General features: G+C 48.1%; 1 protein-coding gene across 5 annotated transcripts in view; it reads right to left on the bottom strand.

The window, feature by feature from the left end:
• The window catches only part of Stard8 (StAR related lipid transfer domain containing 8), a 70,934-nt gene that overhangs the window by 14,764 nt on the left and 32,468 nt on the right, over nucleotides 1-23,702 (bottom strand). The window contains exon 1 of one of the 5 annotated variants that reach the window (XM_021152937.2): nucleotides 17,275-17,491. The exons of 1 other annotated variant lie outside the window; for it this stretch is intronic. Coding sequence is in view for 2 of the 4 variants with exons in the window: in XM_029473211.1 (XP_029329071.1) it covers nucleotides 15,954-16,020 (67 nt within the window). In the remaining 2 variants the exon portion in view is untranslated. 3 more of the 5 variants (XM_029473211.1, XM_029473212.1, XM_029473213.1) reach the window with 3 other exon arrangements.

The following is a 23,702-nucleotide window of genomic DNA, read 5'->3' as shown; positions in this document are numbered from 1 at the left end:
AAGTCTACCTGTCCTTGTGGGCTCAGCCTATTTGTGGAACACTCTAGGCTGTCACAGTGCTGGCTTTGGGGGGTGGGTAATAGCTGGACTGGTCTATCTCTTCTGTTCTGGGAGGGCCTAGCACAGAACTGGACACAGCGCACAACCAAAGCTACAGAAGAGGCTCTCCTGGCCACCAAAGACACAAAAACACTAGCAGCAGTGCTCTGGAACTATCCAGCAGTAGCTACCTGTTCCCTACACAGGTGAAGCCAAGGCGCTGGCCCGGAGGATCCTGCCACTGTGGACTGTGGCACTATGGGCTTGGTAGGAGAAAGCTGCTGGTCTCCAAAGAGCTCCCCTGACCATGGAGTCTTGCCCTCAACGTTTCCTCTCTGTGTGGTGGCCCTGCTGACCAAAGAACTCTAGGGAGACTGCAGGGTTTCTTCAAAGACAGAAAGAGCTCTATAATCTTAGTGCCCAGTTACGAGGAAGTCTAGGAGGAGACCCTGGCAGCCAGGATTGATGAGAAGAAGGGCTCTTAAAACACTCAAGTACACAAGAGAGAGAAGAGCAGGAGAAGGGGCCTTCTGTGAGGCTTCTTAGGGTCAGAGCCCTATTAGCAGTACCTCAGCTCATCTGGCAGGGGGCAATGCAGGTCTAATGAAAGATGCGTGTCCCTGGGCCAGTAGTTCAGGGTTAATAGAAGGGAAAAGTGGAACTGCACGAGGAGAGAGCATCTGAAGCATACGGTTGGGCCACAAGGACAACTAAGCTGCTGTCCGCAGTCACTCCCTTGTCCTCTGTTTCCATCATAGCCCCAACAGAAGGCATTTCTAATATCTCAGCACCCAGCACGGCAACCCGCTTTTGCTGTCCTGTTACTAAGATGAAAAAAAATCTAAAGAATGGAGCTGGTCAGACTTTCCAGAGAGGGGTGAAAAGGAGATGTGGACCTCTAAAGGGTAAAAAGGTAACGAAGCTGGTATGCTCACTAATCCTCTGCATGCCAGGGACATTTCATGGGTTTTTTAAATGTATTTGTTTGTTTGTGTGTGCACACATGCATGCACGCATGCGATCTCACCATCTCTCCAGCCCTGTATCAATATGTTTAAATCTATGATGCATGAGGACACACACACCCAAAAATAATTTTTTAAAGTAACTATCTTGTATCCCCTAGAAGTAAGTATCATAACTGAAGCTCCAAACCTGAACATTTAATTCCATGTTCAGTATTCTCTTCCAGGACATTACACTACCAGCCCCCAGATGCCATACAAGCAAAGAACCAAATTCTAAGACCTGAGAAATCACAAGCCTGTGCTCAAATCCTGATGTTTCCAGGCACCAACTCTTTGACAGTGAGCAAGTTATATAATCTCTCTATTGCCTCCACTAAAAAGAGCATTAAGCGAAACACTAGGAAAGGGAAAAACTATTGGCATCTTATGCCAAGCCCACACTAACTGTGCTCCATCTCAGATCTGGTTTTGAAAGTCCTGAATAAAAGGGGGGAACTGGAGAGTGGCCTGGCTGACATGTGCCTCTGTGTCTGAGCAACGAGTCCCATCACTCTCAGAATTGGAGCTAAATGGCCCAGGGAAGGGAGGTTAAGAAGCAGGGACTTTGGAAGGGCTGCAGACAAAGGAGTTTGGGGTAGGTCTCAGGACTGAATTCCTCAGCAGTTCTCCATAGCAGGAATCCAGAGAATGTAATGGGTTATTACCGAGCAGGATGTCAGGGACACTGACTTCTGACAATCCAGCATTTCAGGAAGACCTGGAGGCCCTGAGGCTCCTTCTCAGATGGAGCAGTCAGGGACATATGTCTTGGTGATTAAGGGGTGAGCTAAAGTACTTTGTTCCATTCATCCAACATGCCCCAGCCTGCCAGGCAAGGCCAGAAGTGACCCCACCCCCACCTCCTTTAGAGTCAACTCACCTGAGGCTGGAACTAGCACAGCCCAGACTGAGAACTGGCTTATGTGCCCAGCAGGAAGAGTGACACAGGGCAGGCTGAGGCGAGTGGGGTAGGAATGTCTGTAGCCCCTGGCCGTAACCTCTGTGTCCAGATGTGCAAATTCCAGAGCACGACTGCCAGTAGTTTCAAGTGTTGTACTCTGCAGCTAGTGCTCTGGTCAAAGCCAGGACAGGTCAGTAACAGCATTTAGCTGGTACAAACTGGATTCCATCTATATTGAAGCTCAGTCTCCTCGGGGGAAGTGCCTAACTGATCCAGGGCCTAGGGTAATAGTAAGCTCCTGACAGGAGTTAGGCCTCACAGTGTTGCCCACAATTCTCCTGTAAAGAATGTCAGAAAAAGGATACTGGTATACAGAGCTGTCACAAGGTTTCAGAAGTCAATGACAATATACGTACCTGCAGGTATACAAGTCAAATACCATAGATCTTCTTAGCATAGAGATTTTAAATTTTTTGTTTGTTTGTTTGTTTTGCAGAGGAGGGACCAAGGTGAAAACCAGGGGTCCTATAGCTCACATTCTATAAACATGGGAACATTTCATACACTCAAAAAAAAAAAAAGCAGCAGTATCTGTCTAAGAGGATAACGCCTAATAATAAGTAAATTGAGAAAAAAAATTCGAATTGAGCCAGGTTCCCTGTGTACCTACCTCACTTCATTCTCTAAACTACGGTTCCCACATTTATACAGTGAGGATTAAAGACGCTCCTGCTAGAACAAAGCCCTCTGAATCAACTAAGCAAGGCATAGATGAACTCACAGATGCTAAAGCAGCAAGCACAGGGCCCACACTGGGTCCCCTGCATATATGCTGTAGCTTTCAGTTCAGTGCTTTTATGGGACTCCTGAATGAACAAGTGGGTCTCTGACTTCTGTGCCTGCTCTTGGGATTCTTTTACTTTTCTGTTGGCTTGGGTTGTTCAACTTCGATCTGATAGTTTTTGCTTCATCTTCTTATATGTTATTTGGTCTTTTTTTTTGTTGTTGTTGTTTTTATATCTTTGAGGCCTATTCTTTTCTAATGAAAGACGGAAATTAAGTGGATCCAGAGTAGAGAAGTGGAAGGGAACTGGGAGGAGTAGCGGAAGGACTATAATCAGGACATATAAGGAAAGATTCTACTTTCAATAGAAGAAAAAAAAAAAAGAAGATTCTCTTCTGAGTTCCTAGGTTACCATACAGGTGGTAACCTTTAGCTGTACGCCTGCTCCTCTTCCTCCTCCACATCCTCCTCCCCAGTTCTCCTCCTCTTCATTCTTCTCCTCCTCTTCTTTCTCCCCTCCTCTTCCTGTTTATTTCTGCACTGGAGATAGACTCTAAGGCCCCATTTGTCCAGGCTAGGCATGCACTCTGCAGCTGAGCCGTACACCCACAGTCTTCCTTTACCGGTTTGAAATATGACAAAAGTTGTCATTACAGGGGGCTAGTTTGCTTAAGGCTATTTGAACTTTGTAACTTCGTGAGACTTTAAGACACATGGAGATCCTGTTTTAATATGGGGGAGACACACACACACACACAGAGAGCGAGAGCGAGCGAGCGAGAGAGAGAGAGAGAGAGAGAGAGAGAGAGAGAGAGAGAGAGCGAGAGAGTGAGAGAGAGAACGATGTTGCAGGAGGTAAGTAAGGCTTCATTTGCCAGCCACTTGAACCTTAGTCCAGGGATGGGTACCCCTCTTCACATGTGATTATGGGCCTTAAATTAAGGTCCTTCTGTCTATAGATACTCAGTGATCTGTGAAAGTGCTGCCCAGGCTCCAAGTTCATCCTTCTTTTTCTCCACCAAAAAAAAAAAAAAAAAATCCATCTTTTTTGTGTACCAGGTAAGACAAAGGGCCCAAAAGAAGGAATGAACAGATGTCACAAGGGCTGGCAAGAAAATGTCTCCTGTTAATTACTGCTCTTGGGTATGCCATTTCTCCCTCAGCTTATACTAGGTGCACATTAACTCCTGGGGAGATTTGAAATGTGCCAGTGCCCTGGCTCTGCCCATGACTAATTAAATTAGAATCTCTTGGGATAAAGTTGGTTTTCATTTGTTTCTTTGCTTCTGTGAGTTCTACAAGTGATTATAAAGAACTAAAAGATAGAGAACTAGTGCCCTAACAGTCTTGGCAATGAAACACACACACACACACACACACACAGAGAGAGAGAGAGAGAGAGAGAGAGAGAGAGAGAGAGAGAGAGAGAGAGAGAGAGAAACATGAAAAGATGTTCTCCAGAATCAAGCCTGTTCTAAGCCACTGGCTGAAGTTTGCTCCAGTTCTTGAGGGTATAGACAAGAGAATACAAGCAACACTAATATGGGTGCATATGGTAGGGAAAGGGGAAGGAGTCTCAGGTACTTGCAGAGGTCAGTTAAATCATTAGTTGACTTCCTATCTTTCTGCAAACATGGTGATCTCCTTTACCTTAATGATTAGCCTCCTGTTTGGAAAGGCATCTTCCCTATGGCCCTTGTCATAGGTTGGATGCCTCACAAGCAGGGTCTGGTATCAACACTGGTCTCTTTCACTTTTAGCATGAACGGGAGGAAACGCTAGCATCCCAAGGGTACCACTGGGATACCACTGTCTATGGGACAATATAAGTTCTCAGGGTGGGCTCTATGAAGCTAAGGTGAGCCCCTGTGTTGTTGGGCTAGGAGAGGGAGGCAGACAGTGGAGCTACATAGCAGTACCGATCCTGCCACTGCAGCTAGCTCTGCCAAAAATTTTCTTAGTTCATTCTTCTTGGCTGATCTGAGGTCCATTTCCTGTTTTCCCTCCGCACCCCTGGAAAGGAGCCTTTTCAAGACAGAATGGCCTTGGGAGGGGACTTTTCTATCTCAGAAGCTATCATCCTTGCTTATGACCAGTTCCTTTTATGTCTAGCATATGGACACACCTTGTCCACCTAGCCTTTGAGTCTGGCACAGGAATGTGACTCTTACAGGTATACCCTCACTGTAGTTTGTGCATGTTGACAGCAGTGCTGGGTGAGAGACGCTGTAGCAGGTAACTAGTTGATTTCCCTACCTCTCCAGGACAAAGAGAAAGGGTCTTTACTCAACTAGCAGGTATTCTGGGGCCCCTGAAACTTCCCTTCTTGACCATGAAGTGGAAGAGAGTAGGTGATTTCCTGCCTACTAGAAGGCCCGACACATCCACAGGCACTTTCTGCTATTGCTGCTCTTAGCTGGAATTGCCACTCTAATTCAATTCTGGCAGGGGAGGGAGGCACAGGGAGGAAGGGAGACAAGACCAAAATAGCTCCCATCCTACATTCCGAACCCCACTGGAGGGGCACCACAGCAAGGGCCGCTGTATTTCAGCCAGCCTACTTTGGCAGTACAAGACACTGGCTGGCCTCCTGCTTGCTAGGTCGTAGGGCAGGACTAGGGGCCCGGCTGCACCTGTTCAGATGCCAGCCCGAGTCTCTGCCGGAACTGCAGCTGGATGCCAAGCTCCTGGGCCCATGTGAGCAATACTTTTGGAGTCTTCCTGTCACAAATGAAGTACCCACAAAGCAAACAGCCTACATACAGGGAGGCTGTCTGGGAGCGGGTGGTAGCAAGCCATCAAACCACTGAAGTTTTTGGCTACTTGTGCAGACCCTGTAATGTGCCTCTCCTCTGACACTTCATGTCTGCACCTGCTCACAGGGTAAAACTTGGAGTCTCTAATGAATGGATTCCCATCCAGGGACAAATTCCCTTCCCATTTGACAATGTCTGGAGACATTTTTGGCCATCCTACCTAGATGCTGGGGGGTGAGGGAGAGGGGAGAGGGGGTCTCTGAAGTGCCAACTTCAAACTTGCCAAGGGGGCCTCAGATGCCTTAAGGCAGCCATATCTATTTTGGGAGATGTCCTGGTGATGAAGTAAAGAATACATACGTCTGTCAGTGGTGGTCCCTAGACTTTACGGGTGAGCTAGAGAGGTGGCAGCACTGGTATGAAGTTCTACATATATGGAAATTATTCAAGACCCCCCAAAGACACTACAACAGTGTCTCCTCTCCAACTCCCCAAAGTACGGGTGGCTGTAAATAATAAGATTCACATGAGCTCTGAGGTAAATCCTGGTTCACTCGGACTGTTTGAGAATCTGGGTCCAGACACAGCCAGGCCTGTGGTCTCCAAGGCTAGTAACTGACACAGTGGGGCCAAAGCAGACAGCTGACATTCCTACCCAGTCCAGGGCTTCCCTGTGACAGTGAAGGTCAAAGTTGCCACCTGCTCTGCTGAAGTTGCTCTCTTAGCTTTCTTGCCCCTAGGGGCTACTGTCTCCAACTCAGTCCTAGGTGCTCTGACAAGGTGACCAGTGACAAGGAAAGATATTTGTTTTAATAAGCCATGTGCTATTTCACTCCTTCCAGTCTCCAGCCTAGAGGAATGAGATGCCAACCAAACTAGTCTAAGGCAGATGCTAGACCAGGAGTAACCACTCTCTCCACTGCAATATGGGTTCAAACTTTTGGGCTGAAGGTCAGGCGAGCCACCTTATAGCTTCAGCTCCCTTACTAACTCGTGTGTAACCTTTGGGAAGCCACTACTTCTGTATGAACCGAGTTTCTCGTCTTCTAGTGGCTATTCCCCAAGCCCTGGAGTCTGAGCTGGCAAGGGCAGTTGGTGGTTTGGCAAAGGAGCTGTCCTTGATTGTGGAGGAAGATGCATTTGGGCTTAGGTCCTCAAGGAGGAAATGAGAGGGAAGAATTCTGCTGATGTTCTTGCCTCAAAAACCATCCACCATCTTGCCCTCCTGTCTCCTCCTACACATTGAGTCGTCTCAGCTTCTAACAACTTCTCCCACCAAATGGTCAGCTTTTCCATACAATTATGTTCTAGGTTCTCATGCCTAGAGCACCTCAGCCCTCTCTTTTTCTAGTCTCCAGTCTCTCCTCTCAACAGGCTACCCTACCAGCCTTCTTCTCCCAAAGACCCCAGCCCTAACCTGGTTACGCTTCCCGTTCTGAAACCTAACTGGCCCCCCAAAACCCAACCTTGCCCAAAGCCTAGGGCAGAAATTGGCCTACTTCTAAACAGACACCCAAGCTACAGACTAGATCGAGCATTCCAACCCATGAAGCCTCCCTCCTTGACTCTCACCATTCACCGGCATGCGAAGCTGTCTTCCCAGTTTGACTGATTGCTCCATTGCACTGGGTCCTGTTGTCTTGGTGCTCCCAATGCAGTGTGATAAGGGATACTGAATGTTCTGACAATGCCTGGACAGGAAGCTCTGCTTCCCAACTTAACAGTGTATGCACATCTGGCTCTAGCTCCTCTTCTGAAGCAAGCATCCTACCTGAGGCTCACAGCTGCTGTACTTCAGGCAGCACTGCTCAGCAGAACATCATGCCCTGGGGCAGAAAGCTAAGCGTCGGGACCATCCAGGTATGAGAACTGAGAATGAACTCTGCCTAAGGGTGGAGGCATTCCGCCCTGGGGGAGCTATTAGCTCTTGCACTTGAGTTTAAGTATGGGCAAGGAAGTTCACCTGAGCTGTTCAGGAGCACTCATTACCTCCCACTTCCCTCTCAGCCTGCCAAGCTTCAGTGTTCACTTATTTTGACCCTGCACCACCACCTTTTAGTCCTACTCCCTTTGCCTATTTCCCTTTCCTTTTGCTGAAGCCAAATATAAACTCTGGGCAGGAAATGCCTTAAAGTAGCCTGGCCCCACCCTGGGATCCAGAAAAAAAAAAAACTGTCTCTGACAGAAAGGAAATGGGTCTGAAAGAAGTGGCCTTTTCAAGAAGAGGCGAGCTGACACAACCCCTCCCCTGAGCCCTGCCACCAGCCAGAGAGAGGGCTGTGGTGTGCACATGGACTGACAGTGTGAGTGCTTTGGTCATGGTAGGACCATCAGATGGAGAGTTCCAATGGTGACCTGCCAGATATGTAAGACCTACAGGAACAGCATTGTGGGATAAGGTGGGAAGAGAGAGGCTAAGAGCCTCAAGACAGTCCTGGGCTTGCTGCTTGTTGATGGGCTCTGCTCATTAGTGGCAAACGTATGATACCAAATTGAACAACAACGAATACAGATAGTATACTATTACAGGCAGTATAGTTACTAAAGAGTTACTGTGTTTCCAAGGACTGCACAGATGGTGTTCCTTAAGCTTCGTAATTTCCCTGGGCCTCAGTGTCCTTATCTCTAAAATGGGGATGTAATCTCAGAACCAACGTGTTGTTTGTAAAGATCAAATGAGATAGCAGCCCAGTTATCCTGTGTGTGTGGTGGATGGTGTGCGCATGGCTATTTGAGGATCTCAAAAACAGGGTTAACCACTGGCCCTCCACTGATCTCACTGTCCCCAACCTGCCCACCCTCTCAAACCCCAGGCCTGCATGCGAGTACTTGGGAGCACAGTTTGAAGGCTTAGTGTGAAGTAGTTCCCATCCATGGGAGAAGCCCTGATCACCTCACATTCCACCAGGTGGTCACAGCAACCCAGGGCAAAGCAAGTAACGCCCATTGCACAAACATAGAACGGAATGTTGTGAGAGATCAGGTCTCTTCTGCTGGAGTACAGATGCGGCCAGAAACCTGCCAACATGCCAGAACCCCTCCTATTCGTGAGTTCCCATGTCAGCCTCTCTTGAATTTCCCCTCCCAAACCATTCCTTGTGAACTGTAAGTGGACTCAAATCAGTTACTCCAGCATCTACTTAGTAGCAGGCTCTGTGCTCGGTGGACACCAAGGTCCGAAAACACAACAAAAGCTCTCCCAGTGTATTTGGCCAGAGGTGTTATCTGGCCCATCCTACTCAGGAAGGGCAGAGACTGGGACAAACTATCCTTTGAGGACAAGATAACAGGGAACAAGCTCCAAAGCAGGGGAGCTGGCAGCTAGTGCAGTCTAAGGAAGGAAGCTTGCAGCCCCCAAAGAGTCTGAAATGGGTAAACTTGAAGGGGGTGGGGGAGGCTAGATGTTCTTTCTGGTCAACTTCCCCACCCACATAATCCCAATACAAGCATGGGCTACAGGAGCTGACGGGATCTCCTAAGCGCTAATCTACCCCGTCTTCTGCCCACCCCTACCCACCCACAAGTTCTAAATAATGCAACTCGTTGTCAAGACAGCACATTAAAATGTCTCTTCTTCCCCAGTGACACCCAGCACCCTGCTCCCGACTCTCCGTGCTAGAAGATACTAAGAAAGCAGACCTAGTGCCCATGCCAGAACCACCCCCGGTCCCTCCTTCAGGCCCTCCTCAACCCTGCTGAGAGTCTATTTTGGAGTCTTTATCCCACTACTTCATGTTTTTCCTCCTCTTACCTTGGGGGTGGGGGTGGGGGTGGGGGTGCAAGGAGGCAAGCGATCTGGGGGACTGACTGGCCAGAAAGATTAGTTGCTTCTGGATTTGAGGTGCACTTGGAGGGAAAAGAGAGGCCCAAACCTGTGCCCTTTCCTCCAGGCCAAGGGTCAAGAAAGAGAGTCAGCTATGCAGCTTATAGGACGTATAGTCAGACTACCTGGGTGGTCTTTTTATCGCTCCTCAATTGCTGACCTTGGGCATTTTTTTAAAATCTCCCCTTACTCATCTTCTTTATACGTAAGGCAGGGAAGATAATAGCTCTAACTGCCTTAAGGAATTGTCACGGGGAGGGGGGCGGGATAAGTATGGTTAAAAAAAAAAGTGTCACGAATTTAGAATAGGGCACCATTATTGCTATTGACATCATTAGCACAGCCTGTTGCAGTGTCACAAATGTCACCAAAGATGACCAGAGGAAGGAGCCCTATAAGGACAACAAGAGAAATTTCCTAGATGGAACAGAACCTGAAGTCACAGGAAAGTCCAGACTCAATGCATGGAGGTGGTATGCTGAAGCCCTGTAGAACCCCAGGGCAGTGAAGGCAGCAAAAGAACCAGGCTCCCCCGAGTACTACTTAGTGACACTCACACAAGGATTTTATTTATATAGTCAGAATGAATGCTTAGCAACCCTGAGAGGTAGGTACAAGTCTCCTCGTTGTTGGCAGATGCCCGTTCAGAGACGTGAAGCCACCCAAGGCTTTGTAGAAGACTATCAAAGCAGAGATCCTATTCTTCACAGCACCCTCTTGCTCTTGACACAGGCTCGACTCTTGCCCTTTTCCCCACGCTGCACTCTTTCCTTATCTTTCTTTCTTTCTTTTTGCCAGGGTCCTATATGTCCCAAGCTGGTATCATACTTGCTATGTATCTGAGAACAGACCTTCACCTTCTGATTCGCCTGCTCGACCTCCCAAGTGCTAGGATCAGGTGTGCATTGCCACCACACCCCGTTTGTGGGGCATAGGGAATTCAGTACCCTGTAGGTCTTCTTTCAGTTATTCCTAAACCCCAGGACTTCTTGCAATGCCAGGCAAGTATATTATCAACAGTGCTTCATCCATAGCCTCTCTGTTTTTTGCCCATTGAGAAGGTCGTGCTGGGGTACAGGCTATGTGAGCCAGTTGTTTAGAGCCAAGCCCTTCCTACAAAAAGTCTCTGACCCTGCCCGGCCTGATTTGACCTCAGCCTGGAGCAAAATGGTGGGATACAAGTCCATACCTCAGACAGGCCAGTCTTTGGCCAGCCTAGATAAAGGACAGGAAATCCCAGGCCAGCTCCCCTGGAGATTGCTCCATCTACTGCAGGAACAGAGCTGCCACTCAGGCAGAGCTTCCTCTGTGGCGAGGAAGCTGCCTAGTCAGCCCCAGCTGCCCTGGCTGCTGGGTGTGGTTTGTGGAAAACAGGCAGAGCTGAGTGTCAGGAGACCTGGGTCTCAAATCTTGCCTCATTGCAAACCATTCCCTTCCTCTCCTGAGCCTCAGCTGGAGACTGCCTAGAATCACAGCACAGGGATGGGGTTGGGGGAGCTACTTGGTCAGACTACTCTGAGAGCACCGAGGGAACATGGGAACGAAAGGGTCCTGGAAACAAAAGAAATGGGCCTGGTTGCTCTCCTCATCACTTGCCACAGGAAGGAGTGACTGAGTTGGTATTTCTCTCTGGTCTGATTCACTCTCATAGTCCCCACTGTGGGCATAGCTCATCCTCATTTCTGGCTTCAGTAGTCTCTAAAATACCCTCTTCCTCCCAACATACCAGTTGCTGAAAACAGACGGCAGAAAAGCACAGCGTTCAAGCCCCCTACCCAGGCGACATTATAATCAGCTGAATACCTACTCTCAACAGTCTTGTTATCTGTCAAGGAAGAGGATACCAGAAAGGCCTTGCAACAAAGATTCCCCAAGTCAGAGATCTGGTTGGACCTGGATAGGGTTGTATAAGATGTCTTGGCTCAAGATCCTGGGGCTTAGCATCTGCCTGTTGGGATCATCAGAGAGGGATGACTGAGATGGTCATCCTGAAAAGTTCAGAGAATGGGGCATACCCCACTGTTAAAAGGGCCACAAGCAATAGCACATCCAGGGGACAATGATGAGGCTGAGGGGGGCAGGGGTCGACCTACGTCTAGAAGGAATCTTTGCAGGAGCTGAGCTGTGTAGGCTGGAGAAAACAGAGGGATCTGTGCTCAGTCTTCAGACTTCAGAAAGTCAGAGAGAAAACGGCGATTCTAGGTAGCTCCAAGGGGCAGAACTGGGTCTCAGGCTTAGATGCCTCAAGGAGATACTATTATGTGTGTAACAGGACACTAACTTGCAGTAATCCCATTGATGGGAAACAACGTCTTGTAACTTCCATTGTTCCAGGATGCTGAAGCCAGGTAAATAGTGACTGTACAATCACAGGGGAGAGAGTCTAGCTTCAGAAGGTGTGGGGGCCTCGTGTCCTCTACATGTCCTTCTTCCCCTGACTCCGTTTGCATACCTACCACTAGGGGAGATGGTGAGTGGGGAGAAAAAGAGAAACAGGCCAAGCCCTCCCTGATTCCCAGAGTCCTGAGATCCCAGGGACACCTTGGGCTCATATTCCCCAGAGGAAAAAGTCACTCATTAACTTGAGGCTCAATGGATCAGAAGGAGACCTCCTAGGACAGATGCATACATGGGGAGGAGCTAGGGAACAGATTACACATGCCTTTGAGAAAACTCCAGGACTCAGACAGCTCAACCAGACACAGGCTATGGAGATTTAGTGCCTGGACCTGGTTGAATCTGTATCACCCTGAACCTGTACCACCCTGTGGATAAGCAAAAGGTACTACGTGGAAACACAGGCTCGCATAGCTGGAAAGGGAGCTAGGAAATTCTGAGTCAGTGTACCTGCCCCACCCAATTTACAGATGGAGAAATTGAGGCCCCAGGACCCCTCAGGTACACATGCCTTTTCCTGAAGTCACTCAAAAACAGAAATGGAGGCCAAGTTCCTGGCTCCGGTAGACACACAGAGTTCGTGAAATGTTGATTCCTCTGTTCCTTCTGGGACTATAGAAAAGTGCATGTGGCCTAGAACTTTCTAAATTGTGTCTGAGTTACAGTTGGACTCTTCTCACTACCTGTCTAGATACAGGTTCTTGGTTAAAAAGACTTTTCTTTCACACCCGAAGCTCTTGCCTCTTGGCTCACTGGCTCCCAGCTCCCCATAGCAGCAGCGCCTGGGATGGGACTCTGGGCCTTGAGTTGCTGGCAGGTATGGGAGCTGAGACCTCTCTCTCTCTCCCTCCCTCTCCATCTCCCTCCCCATCTCTGTCTCCCTTCCCCTCTCCCTCTCCCTCTCCCCACCCCCTCTCATTTTGAGGCAGGGTCTTGCTAGGTTGTCTGGATGTCCTTTAAATTTACTCTGCAGTAAGACATGTAGTGAACTTAGGACCCTTCTGACGCAGCTTCCTGAGTATCTAGGATTACAAGCTTGTACTACCAGGCTTAGTTCTTGTTCTTTAAAGCTGCTAGAGATACCCAAACCTCTTTCTTACTCTAATGCCAAACAAACAAACAGAAAACCAAAACCAAAACCAAAACCAAACCAAAAACACCACCACCAACAACAAAACCCCCAATGACATCTATTCCAAGTATAAGTATATATACTTCAAAAAACGGGAATAACTGCTTCTGTTTGCCCAAACAGACTAGAGGAGCAGAATTTTAATTGGCTCCAGAAGTTCTCATGATTTGGTATTTGTCTGTATCCCTCTGGGAGGAGGGAAAGGTTTAGGATGGGGTCCCTTTAAGGCTTGGAGTAGCCAGGGAGTTAGTTAATGGCCATCCTGTGGAGGTGACTTTGCAAGGTGGTTAGTATGTGGCTCAATCATTAACCAAGCAGTGGCAGGACCCCAGGCTTGTTGGAAAGGGGCCACTCCTCTCCCAAGGACAGCCCAAGAGCAAGAAGCTGTCTCCAGACAGGACATTCCTAGGGTCTTTATCTCCTTGGCAAAACAGCAGTGGGGTAGGTGAGGCAGAGGCAGGCCACCCTGCCCACATGGGGCTGGAGGAGGGCTGGCCCCGGAAATGAAGGAAGTCAGCTCACCCTCAATGAGGAAGGAGGGAAAAGAGAGACAGCGAAGTTTTTTTTTTTTTTTTTTTTTTTTTTTTATCATAAATGAAAGAGGAAGCTCCAAGCTGGGCCTTGGTGATTAGATGACAAGCTGGAAAAGGCGCTCATCCTGGATGCATCCTGTTTTGCTTCAAATTGGCCTCGGGGTCCTGGAGCTGGGGAGGGGCCTGGAGAAAGAGAGCAGCCTCCCAGGAATTCTCCCAGGCCTGTTGACCTCAAACTCTTGGGTGGCCCCTAGCACAGGAGTCAAGGGGGAATTCAATCTCTCTTTTGCTACTTCAGGAATGAAGGCCAGGAGTTTCTGAAGTTTCTGCAAGAAGCTCCTACAAGTCAGCCGCGGGATCAGGAGCCCCAGAAGCAGCTCACATCTGCTACTGGCAATGTGGCATCTGGAAAATGAAGAGGCCCGAGCTCTGTAATCCCTCTAGCCTGTGTTCTGCAGCCCAGATCAAATGTCTCCTACTTGTCAGTCACCTCCTCCTCCTCAGCAATTCCCCCTGGTCTGAACTCCAGGGCAAAACAACTGGAAATGTGACTACTAACCACACTTCGAGTGACACTAGGGGACTAGGTTTGATGTGATAGCAGACACTGTGGTTATTTTGCTGCAAGTCCTTTCTCTTTTAGAAAGATACACTGGTCTATTTTTAGTTCAATTTGATAACACACAAGCCTGAGATTTGTTTCAAAGTAACAAGAAAAGCAGTAGGTGGGACTATATGGTTCTTGAGTCCTAATTACACTGATTGCTTCCCTTTTAAATACATGCTTAATTTTTTAAATAATATTTTTAAGTCCTCAATGAGGAGTGTTTCAGGCCACTAAACCCCTCGACTGGATGGCGGATTTCCCAATGGTGGGTGTCAGAACCATGGGTCCTTCCTAAGAACTAGCTAGCCCTAGCCTTTTGTAGCTTACAAAGCATTTAGCTATTGATCCCCTTGTTTAATCCGGTGAAGTACAAAGAAGAAAGCCACCCGAGGGGTGACAGTGTGGAGAGAACAACAGAGACTGGATTTAGACCTCCAATCCCTTGTTCTTTGTTCTGGGACACCCTGAACTGTTAAGGCACTTAACAGTGCCTTAGATTCTGAAATCTCTGCTTGTGGCTGTGATAAACCAGAACAGCAAGTGCTCAGCGTGCAAGTCCCCACCATGGAGGGCCACACCAGAGGAAACTCAATACACAAACTCAGCATTTCAGACTTGTGACTATGGCTCAAAATGGAGACCTCTAATACACTGACTCATTCCGACAAGGACCCATGTACATACAAGCACACGCACATGCACACCCCAAGCCCCTGAGTCACAAATTAGGAAAGCATTAATAAACCCTTGTCACCAACAACTGCATGACCAGCACAGTGCTCAAACATCTCACCTGGGGTTGTGGGGAGGGAGGGACTATAAAACTCACCAATGGTTAGGGGTGGATCTCAGTACTGGAGCAATAGCTTAGAATGCATCAGACCAAGGTTTTCCATCCCCACATCCCAACAACAAAAGAAAACACCCCCCCTCCCAGCCCCAGATCCTCGAAGACTAACACATTGATGCACATAGATAGGTCTCCTATTCCAAGCCCTGAAATCTCTGACAACCCCACACTGGGCAGCCAAGTGGCCTAAGGTTTGATCCTACTCAAATTGGGGAAAAGGGAAGGGGTTGAAAGAGAAAAGAAAAAGTTATCTTTTTAACTCAAGAATAAAGTAACCCCTTCTTTCAGCTGAGGACCCTCTTTTTCATCCTTCCCCAAGAACTTGCCATTCATGGAACTCACATTATCCAGGACTGGAACAAGGATGCTGCAGAAGTTGGCTAACAAAAGGCAAAGCAGCATCTCAGCCCGAGACTGCCCCTCCTTCCCCGGTGACTGTCTTGCCATTGTGTCCTGCTGCTATGCTTATACCTGGCTCCAGATGTCCTGTGCTCCCATTCCAATCTGTAGTCTCCAAAATGGATTTTTTTAAAATGTCAATACATATGGGGGGAGCAAGAGGTGGCAGAGGGGTGATTATGAGCAAAGTACAACAGCATGCATGTATGGAAATACTATAGTGGCATTCATTATTTTGCTCATTAACTAAAAATTAATAAAGATAAGACTGAAGGCCAGCTTGGCCCTCTTGGTAACCCCCTTCCTTTTGCTCCTCTGCTCCAGTCTTGAACATATTAAGGCCATTATCTTTACAAGACTCATTGTCCCCTCCTTTGCATCCACACAAGGTGCATAGCCACTGTGCCATCTTTACATCTTCAGATATCATCTCCTGGCAGCCTCTCCTGAAGGCAGAAGCTCAGACATACACAGAGGCCTGGCATTCTTCAAAGATCCCTTAGCACTGTGGAATGAGGGTAAGCGACCAGGGGCAAACAGCCTCTGTTCAGTATGGCATCTCTCAGCAATAACTATAGAGGTTCAAGGAACAGAAATTCCCAGTCAGGAACCTGGGCGAAAGACCAACACCCTGAAGTAAGGACCAACACCAGCTACCCAGCGAAATGGCAGCTACAACTTCAGGATAAAAACTTTATCTCCACCTCTCCCACTCGACCACTCACCTAGACACCACTTGTGCCTTGGGCTGCTCGCCTCCAGTCCCCCAAGAAAGAAATGTCTCCCTTTCATTCCAAGAAGGGAAGGCTAGAGGAAACCCAGACAGCAAGGATACTGATGGCACAGGCAGGGACTGCAACCCTCCGAGTGGGCGTGGGCGCTGGTGCTGCAGCAGGAGTCAAGGTTTGAAAATAGCCCTGGGTGATTCATTACCCTCTTCTCCCAGGATTACTGGGTGCGCTGAGTGAGACCCAAGCAAACTAGGACACCAGTCAGTCTTTTGCTTGAATGCCATGTCTAAGTGCAATCTCTGGGGTCTCCAAAGTGAGAAACCTGGTGTCTGGGGGGAAAAACAAGTCCTGCCCCTCCTCACATTCAGTTTGCCATCTACCCCACAGTAGTTTTCCAGCTAATCTAGCTGCATAACCATCATAAGAGCCGCTGACTGCCTACCTCCAGTCACCCCAAGTGTCTCAGAGACCATCTTTCTTTACTTACTGGTTTAAAAGACTGGGCCCAGGCACCAAGTTAGCCAGTATCAGAGCTGAAGAAACCGGGGTCCTTCTGATACTGAAATCTAGCTGCCAATTGAGATGCCATTGAAAACACTTGTCACTCAGGAAAGCATGACCCGCCTGAGGTCATAAGGACTGGCGGAACCCCGGTTTCCTGAGTGGTAATTCAGTGCTGAACTCGAGCAAGTGTTGGAAGAGACATTGAGACTACTCAAGTTAGAGCTCCCTCAAACTTCCATCTAATAGCCTTTCGTCTGAGCTTTTCCAATCTAAACTTAGATGAGACCTCCTGGCAAACTGAGTCCCAGCGACTTATTCAGTATTGATTAACTCACTCTGCACAGCTACCCTGAGAACAGCTCACTCTCGGGAGTTGTCCAGGTGGGAAGGCAGTGAGGCAGGGGCCGACGGAAAAGTCCATGGGGCTGAAGCCTTCCTGGAAATGTCCCCCGAAGTAGAAGGAGGTCAGACTGGGCACCCCCGCCCAGCGCCCGCCACCCACTGAGTCCCTGGGAAGGCCGCCGAGCCAGTAACGCCAGGGGTCCTCAGGCCACCAGACCAGCCCGTTTGCGGGGCTCCGATGGGAGTGTGCAGCCGGCACAATCAGGGGTCTCTAAGTTTCTATAACTCTGAACCCCGTCCATAAGCAGAGGCAGCCCGGGCTACTTTCCTTCCTGTCTCTCGCGTCCTCAGGCCAGCGGAACTGCCAGGAGAGCAGAAGGGCTGGAGCGCCACAGCGGCTAAGCGGGATACTGGAGGTCAGGGCCCCAATCTGCCTGGGTGTCCCCCGTGACGTCGCCCCAACTCTTACTTGGCAGCCGCGTCCACACAGCGGCAAAGGGATAGGAGGCAAGCGCGGGCAGGGCTGCTCGAAGAAGACACGCGTGGAGCCAGGGGTAAAGGTGCGAGCCAGAATTGCAGCTATAGCAGCTGCTTAGCCGTTGTCAACTAGACTATGCTCGCCGCGCAGGTTGGGAGAGAGGGAGCATTCGCGAGTAAGCCGTAGTGGTGGTGCTCCGCCCACCTACAGGTCCTCAGACCAATGAGGGCATAGTCCCGTCCCTCCCCAACCCTCCTCCTCCCCAAAAGCGGTCCAAATGGGGTGGGCGGGGCTCTGCCAGCCAGCTCCTCCAATGCCCTGAGCCTCTGCCTTTCCCTCAGGTCACTCAGCTGGAGGCAAAAACCCAGGGCCCAAGGCAGAGCTTTGAAAGAGCAGAGCTTGAAGCAGTGAGATGGCCAGGCTGACTTGTATTTATTGAGTTCTGAATGTGTCTGGCACTGCATGCAGGCTTCAAATCTAAATGCTACGCGCACAAGAGGGTTTAAGTGACTTGTCCAGGATAATTTATAGTAAGTCCAGAAGACTGCTTCTGTGAGATACTTAATTAGTAGTCGGAAGGAACTCCATAAATTTCCAGGAAGTTGTCATTCCCACCTTAATCAGGCACCAGCACTCTGCAACCTCCCTAGTACCTCTGTCCACTGCAGTCTAAACTCTATTTCCATATAGAAACACATGGAACTTGGGGCACCAAAGTTAATTATAGCAGGAGAAGGCTTCCAGGAGTTCTGAAACCAAGTACCCCCAGAAAGTCTGTTCAAATTCAGTAAGAAATGGTGTTAAGAATTGGTTTCTTCCTCACCTTGCCTGTGAAGTTTTCAGCATAGGTTGACAATCTTCATTTCACTGTTGAATTGAGTACTCGTATTTAGCCAGGGCTAGAAAGGAGTATGTAAGTTCTCAAGGCACTGCAACTATGCTTACAATGACAGAAACTGAAGAGAGGCGACTTACTCTGGGCTACTCAGCAAATCCATGGCAGGCCAAGACTTGTATACTGGTTATTTTCTCCATACCTAGTAGATGAATGGCATGGAGCTAAGGTCTTTAGACCTCAGGGACAACATCCATCTCATTGGATTGCTAAAGTAGCCAACACAGCAGTTTGTTAAAGGTCACTAGAGGTGATGACAGAACCAAGCATCCTGCCTCCACTCTACCAGGCTAAACAAATGTTCCACCTTCCTTCCTCACAAGAAGCAATGGAGTGTCAAGGAAGCGAGGCAACTCCTAGCATGAACTCTCTGCTCTTCTCAACAGAAGGATCGCGACCGATAGCCTGTGACAAACTTTTTTCCAAAGTGAGCCATTTCACCACAAATCTTAAATGTGGTTGCAGCAGCCTGTGCACCTGAACTCACTCCCCAAGCCAAAATCCACCAGGAGGCTATACTACTTTTGATAGTAGGTGGGAAGCCTCTTTCCTGAGGCAGGGCTGAATATAATATTGCCAGCATGCTTCAGGGTCTGAGTTTTTAGCCAGATTGTATATTGCTTATACACAATGTTAGAAAGACTTAGAAGTAGAAGACCTGCCATGACCCTATCTATCCCTAAGGACAGAAAACCATGTCAGAGCTGCTTCACTAGTGGGTGACAAAATGTTAAAGGACACTCAGGGATAACCATGAAGAATTTTTAAGCATATGAATAATGCAAACCCCAATTTAACATTTAATAGATGTTATTTTTTAGACAAGATCTCTATATGAACCCAGGTTACCATCATAGTAAAAAAAAAAAAAAGCCTCAACCTCCTAAATGTTACAGGCGTGTGCCACCACCTGTAATTTAGTAAATTGTTCTAATTGGATTAAGATAGTTTGGGTTCTGAAATACCAGTGTGTGTGTGTGTGTGTGTGTGTGTGTGTCCAGGTGCACATGTGTGAGTGGCAAGTGTGCACATGTATGTGGAGACTAGTGAATAACTTCCAGTGTCACTCCATTCCTCAGGTGCCACCCACTTTATTTTCAGACAGGGTCTTTCAGTGGTCTGCGGCTGGCTGGCTAAAGTAAACAGGCTAACCAGCAAGCCCTGGGGAATCCACCAATCTTCCGTTGCCCGGTGCTGGGATTATAAACCCACTACCATGCAGAGCAGTTTTGATACGAGTTCTAGAATAGAACACTGGTCCTTCTGCCTATTACCAACTAAATCATTTTCCCAACCCCTCTATTTTTTTTTAATGCAATAAAACCAAAAAACTGCAAAGGGTCAAAGCACAAAAAGGAACAAAAAATGTAAAACAGCACGAAAAACTACAAAATCTAGAAACTGCTATAAATAAATACAGCCCCAGTTCTGCAGTGCCTGACAAGCATAGTGAAACCATTTTTTGTTGTTGTTGCAACACACTCTGCCTTAAGAAGGCCACACCTACATTTTTGGTATGTACTGTCCTTTTTCTTTGCGTGCCTCTCTCTTTCCTAATGCCTGCACTTAACTACGTGATAAAATATTTTTCTTAATAAACACCAACAAAATGTTGCCGAATGAGTGAACACGATAATTAAGGGAAACTTTAGACCTAATATTTATAATGCATAGTCATGTCACTTTGAAATAGTTCAATGGTTATTTGGGGGGGGCGGCTTTTAAAAATAAATCTCCCTGTTTTATCTTGAGACCTTCTGAAAGATATGAGTGTTTAACCCCTTCACAGGGGACGAGGTAGTTCAACAGCACTTCCAACAGTGCCAACCTCTTCTTCCAGCCTCAGTCCATCCTGAGCAAGATGGAGATTCCATAATGGTACCCAGAAAGGATGGGGGAAATGGTGCCTTTTCACAGGACCAGACTCTCATAAGGTTGCGGGGAACTTGCCATGGTATTGTTCAAAGAGAGAAATGGATCCTTGAGAGGGAAATAGGTTATACTCCAACTTGCTACACCCAGCACATGCCTCTCACACAGGGCTTCCACACATCCCTGCATGCCTCATTCAAGCCCACAAGAAAAACCGGATTCTTAGTGGACTTGGTGGGAGCCCACTAAGCTTCATGATAGGGGCCTATTGCTCAAGTTTGCAGAACATGAAATAGTCATGGGTCATATAGATAACCATCACGAAGGCTCATGTCAATGGTTGTAGACTAAGCAGAGGCAGCAGTGACAGGGATGTGAAAGGGAAGGTACACATGTGCCTCATTTTTTTTTTTTTTGTTCTGCCAACTGGGGATATAGAACCGAAATCTGAATCCTGAGAGCACAAAGACCCCTGTAAATACACAGCCCAGGGTACCAGTACACCTATTCCCACATTGCCACTCTAGAGCACACTGAAAGGAGGGACTCCATGCTGACCAAGAACTCTTGGATACTGGAGAGGAAGGCTCAGGCTCCAGCCAGACAAGCTCAGGTCAGGAGGGATGTCAGGGGCTTCTGAACCTTGCCTTTACTCAAGGACACAAAAGTCCTCATTTCCTCAACTGCCAGTGCCAAGTAGCTTGTGGCTGACTCCTGGCATTAAAACAGGCCCCGATCTCCAACAAACATGACCCCTGTTCTGGGCTTACTAGCCCATTTTAAAGGAGCCAGAGTCTAGCTGCTGTGGACAGATGGAGCATACATATTCTTCCATCTCTTAAGGGACTGCCACCTACCCCAAACCAATAGGTAGGTTATCTTCGGCTGGGTTCCCGATGCTTGGTGAACCTGTCACTGGTATCTAGAACAGGATGTCTACCTAGCTATCATGTCCACATTTGCTCTGCTGGTCACAGTGTACAGAGAGGAGATGAACAAAGACAGGCCTACATCTAACACTACCCTCTCAACCAACCAACACACAGAGACACACAGAGAAAGAAAGACAGACACAGACTCACATTCCCCTCCTCGCCCCCCCCCCAACTCCCCACCATTAACATCCTGATCTGGCCTTCAGCCAGGACTGAGGCTTTCCAGAGACTATCATCAACCTTGCCTTTCTGGAGCCACCACAGGGAGGCAGGGACCAGTCCTCACACAAGAATGCCTAATCCAAACAGGTGGGTAGCCCAAGGCCAGGTCCCAGAGAATGTAGAGGAAGGGGCAACAGGCTCAGGGATGGTTTATATCTCTGAATCAACAGATCACCCCAGGAAACTAGTTCATATCACAGACACACACACACACACACACACACACACACACACACACACACACACACACACACACACAAACACATCTGGATCAGATGCCAGGAATCCTTAACTCTGACCTTTTGTGGAGAACCTGTGAGATCTGACAGACTGCCCTGCTGGCTCTGGATGTTACTGTCTCCATATATTCAGTTGAAGTCTGTCTGAGGATCTCAGAGAACCCTATGATTCAGCACATCAAGTTCCATGATACAGCTACAGCAAGAAACCTGACAAAGCTGCCTGTTTTCTCCCTATAATTTGAAGGAGAAGAGGAGGAAATTCTAGGGAAAAAAACAGGTATTGAGTGGAAATTTTAAATCCCCACAGAAATATTTTTCAGTGTTTAAAGGGACGAATGCCAGATACCTTAGCATACCCCTGGGGGTTCCAAAGAGAGCTTGGGATGAAGTTTTCAAATGACCAATGTCAGCTAAAAAAGGTGCTGTCTTGGGGTGGTGGGCGCCAAGATAGCATCTGAGACACTGAATGAGAGGGGAGAGGCTAACCTTTGAAATTACGGAGGATGTCAGAACTACTATCTAGATGTTAAAATCAAGAGATATGGATTCTGAAAAGAGAACGGAAGGATAAAAGGACAGACTGACAAGGGAATGGTATAGGAAAAACACCACCTAGGGTTAGTCATACAGAGGGACAGGAAGGCAGGTAGGATAGTGCAGTGTTTGACGCCAGAGGCAAAGTCTCAAAGGAAGTGATGGTAAAGGACATACTCTTTACAAATGTCAACTGTGTGTCTGTGGACAGATCATTGAGTAGATGCCGGTAGTGGAGTCCTTAGAGACCAGGCCTGATGGACAGTCTGGATGGGAGGATGGGACACCTATGAGATTAAGCAAAAGCTGGTTAGGAGTTAGAAGAAGCAGGAATGAAGAGTGGAAGACCTGGAAAAGGGACTCTCAGCCAGGGATTGAGTTTTAGATCAAAGGGACCCAGAGCTAAAAGACGAAAGTGCACAGAACTTCCAGAGCCTGCAGGGAGGAAACCTGGTGCTGACACTCCCTCTGTCCAGGTCTGCTGGCCTCTGTCCACCTGGTTTCCAGTGTGGCAAGTCCCAATTGGTGCCCTTCACATCCTAGAGCATTCACATTCCAGGCTCCCTTCTGGGGCTGCCAGCTCTGTGCCTCTGCTGTAAGTCCTTGGGCACCCTGTCTCACCAAGAAGCTCCGAGGAGGCCTGTAAGAGTGCAGGATGAGTTCTGGAAATGGAGGGACAACCAGACTGTGTTTGCTCTGCCCAACTAGCCCATTGGTGAGGACTGGAAAGTTCTACAGCCCAACTTTGCTCAGGAATTCCTTCTTCTATAACTACTGGGCCTTCTTTGGGTACATCTACCCCACCACTCAAGTCACCCCACCATCACTGAAATATCTCTCCTGGTTGGCCTTTTGTACCTGACCTCCTATTTAAGAAGCAATTCACTACTACCGCTGGCTCCGGCTCCTGGCTAAGCAAAGCTTGAGGGGGTCTCATTAGTCACAAATCAGCCCCTCCACTTCCTATGTGTCTTACATCACACCATCCCAGTAGTGGCATGAGAGGAGACTTTGTACAACAGATAGATGCAGAGAGTAATGGTGGTGGCTCTGCACATCGGAGTAAACTCTCTGACTCAGCATCCTCCACCTGTACTCTGTTTTCACACTAGCTACTCAGGATGCAATGAAGCCATTAATATCAACAAAGCCATGGTGGAATCCTAGTACCAAGAATCTCCTGGAGTAGAGGCAGTCTTTAGAGACTCACCTATACTACAAATGAAAAACTAAGGGCCAACAATACAAATGACTTGGCCATCCTTAAAGAAAGGACAATATCTTAATGTTGCAGGACAATCTGAGGATCTGGAAAGCTTTGAACATGGCACCTGGGATGGAGTCCAGGCTCCGTAAAGAAGGATTAACTTCTCCAGGCCTCACTGAGAGACATAACAGCCTCCACTCGCTACAAGCAAACTTGTTGTCTTGAAGAGATGGTAGTGGGCCTAATTTAGCGGTTTTCAAGTGAAGACAAGAAAATTGTCAGCTCTCAGACTTTGTCACTTCTATTCTAGTTCTCTTGATGGCCAACCAAGGGGCCAAGATTCTCATTCTGGCTCTTTGAGAACGGTGGCATAACCTGGGCCATAGCTCCAAGCTTCAGCTTCCTTGTTTGTAAAATAAGGATACTATGGCACAATGGGAATAGTCAAAGCCGTTTGTAAACAGAACATTGTTTGTGTAGCTTACTACTTACAAAGCATGTTCCATATTCCC

The sequence above is a fragment of the Mus caroli genome, chromosome X (genome assembly GCF_900094665.2).
Source record: "Mus caroli chromosome X, CAROLI_EIJ_v1.1, whole genome shotgun sequence".
NCBI lineage: Eukaryota > Metazoa > Chordata > Mammalia > Rodentia > Muridae > Mus > Mus caroli.
This window is presented reverse-complemented; position numbering and strand designations above follow the sequence as displayed.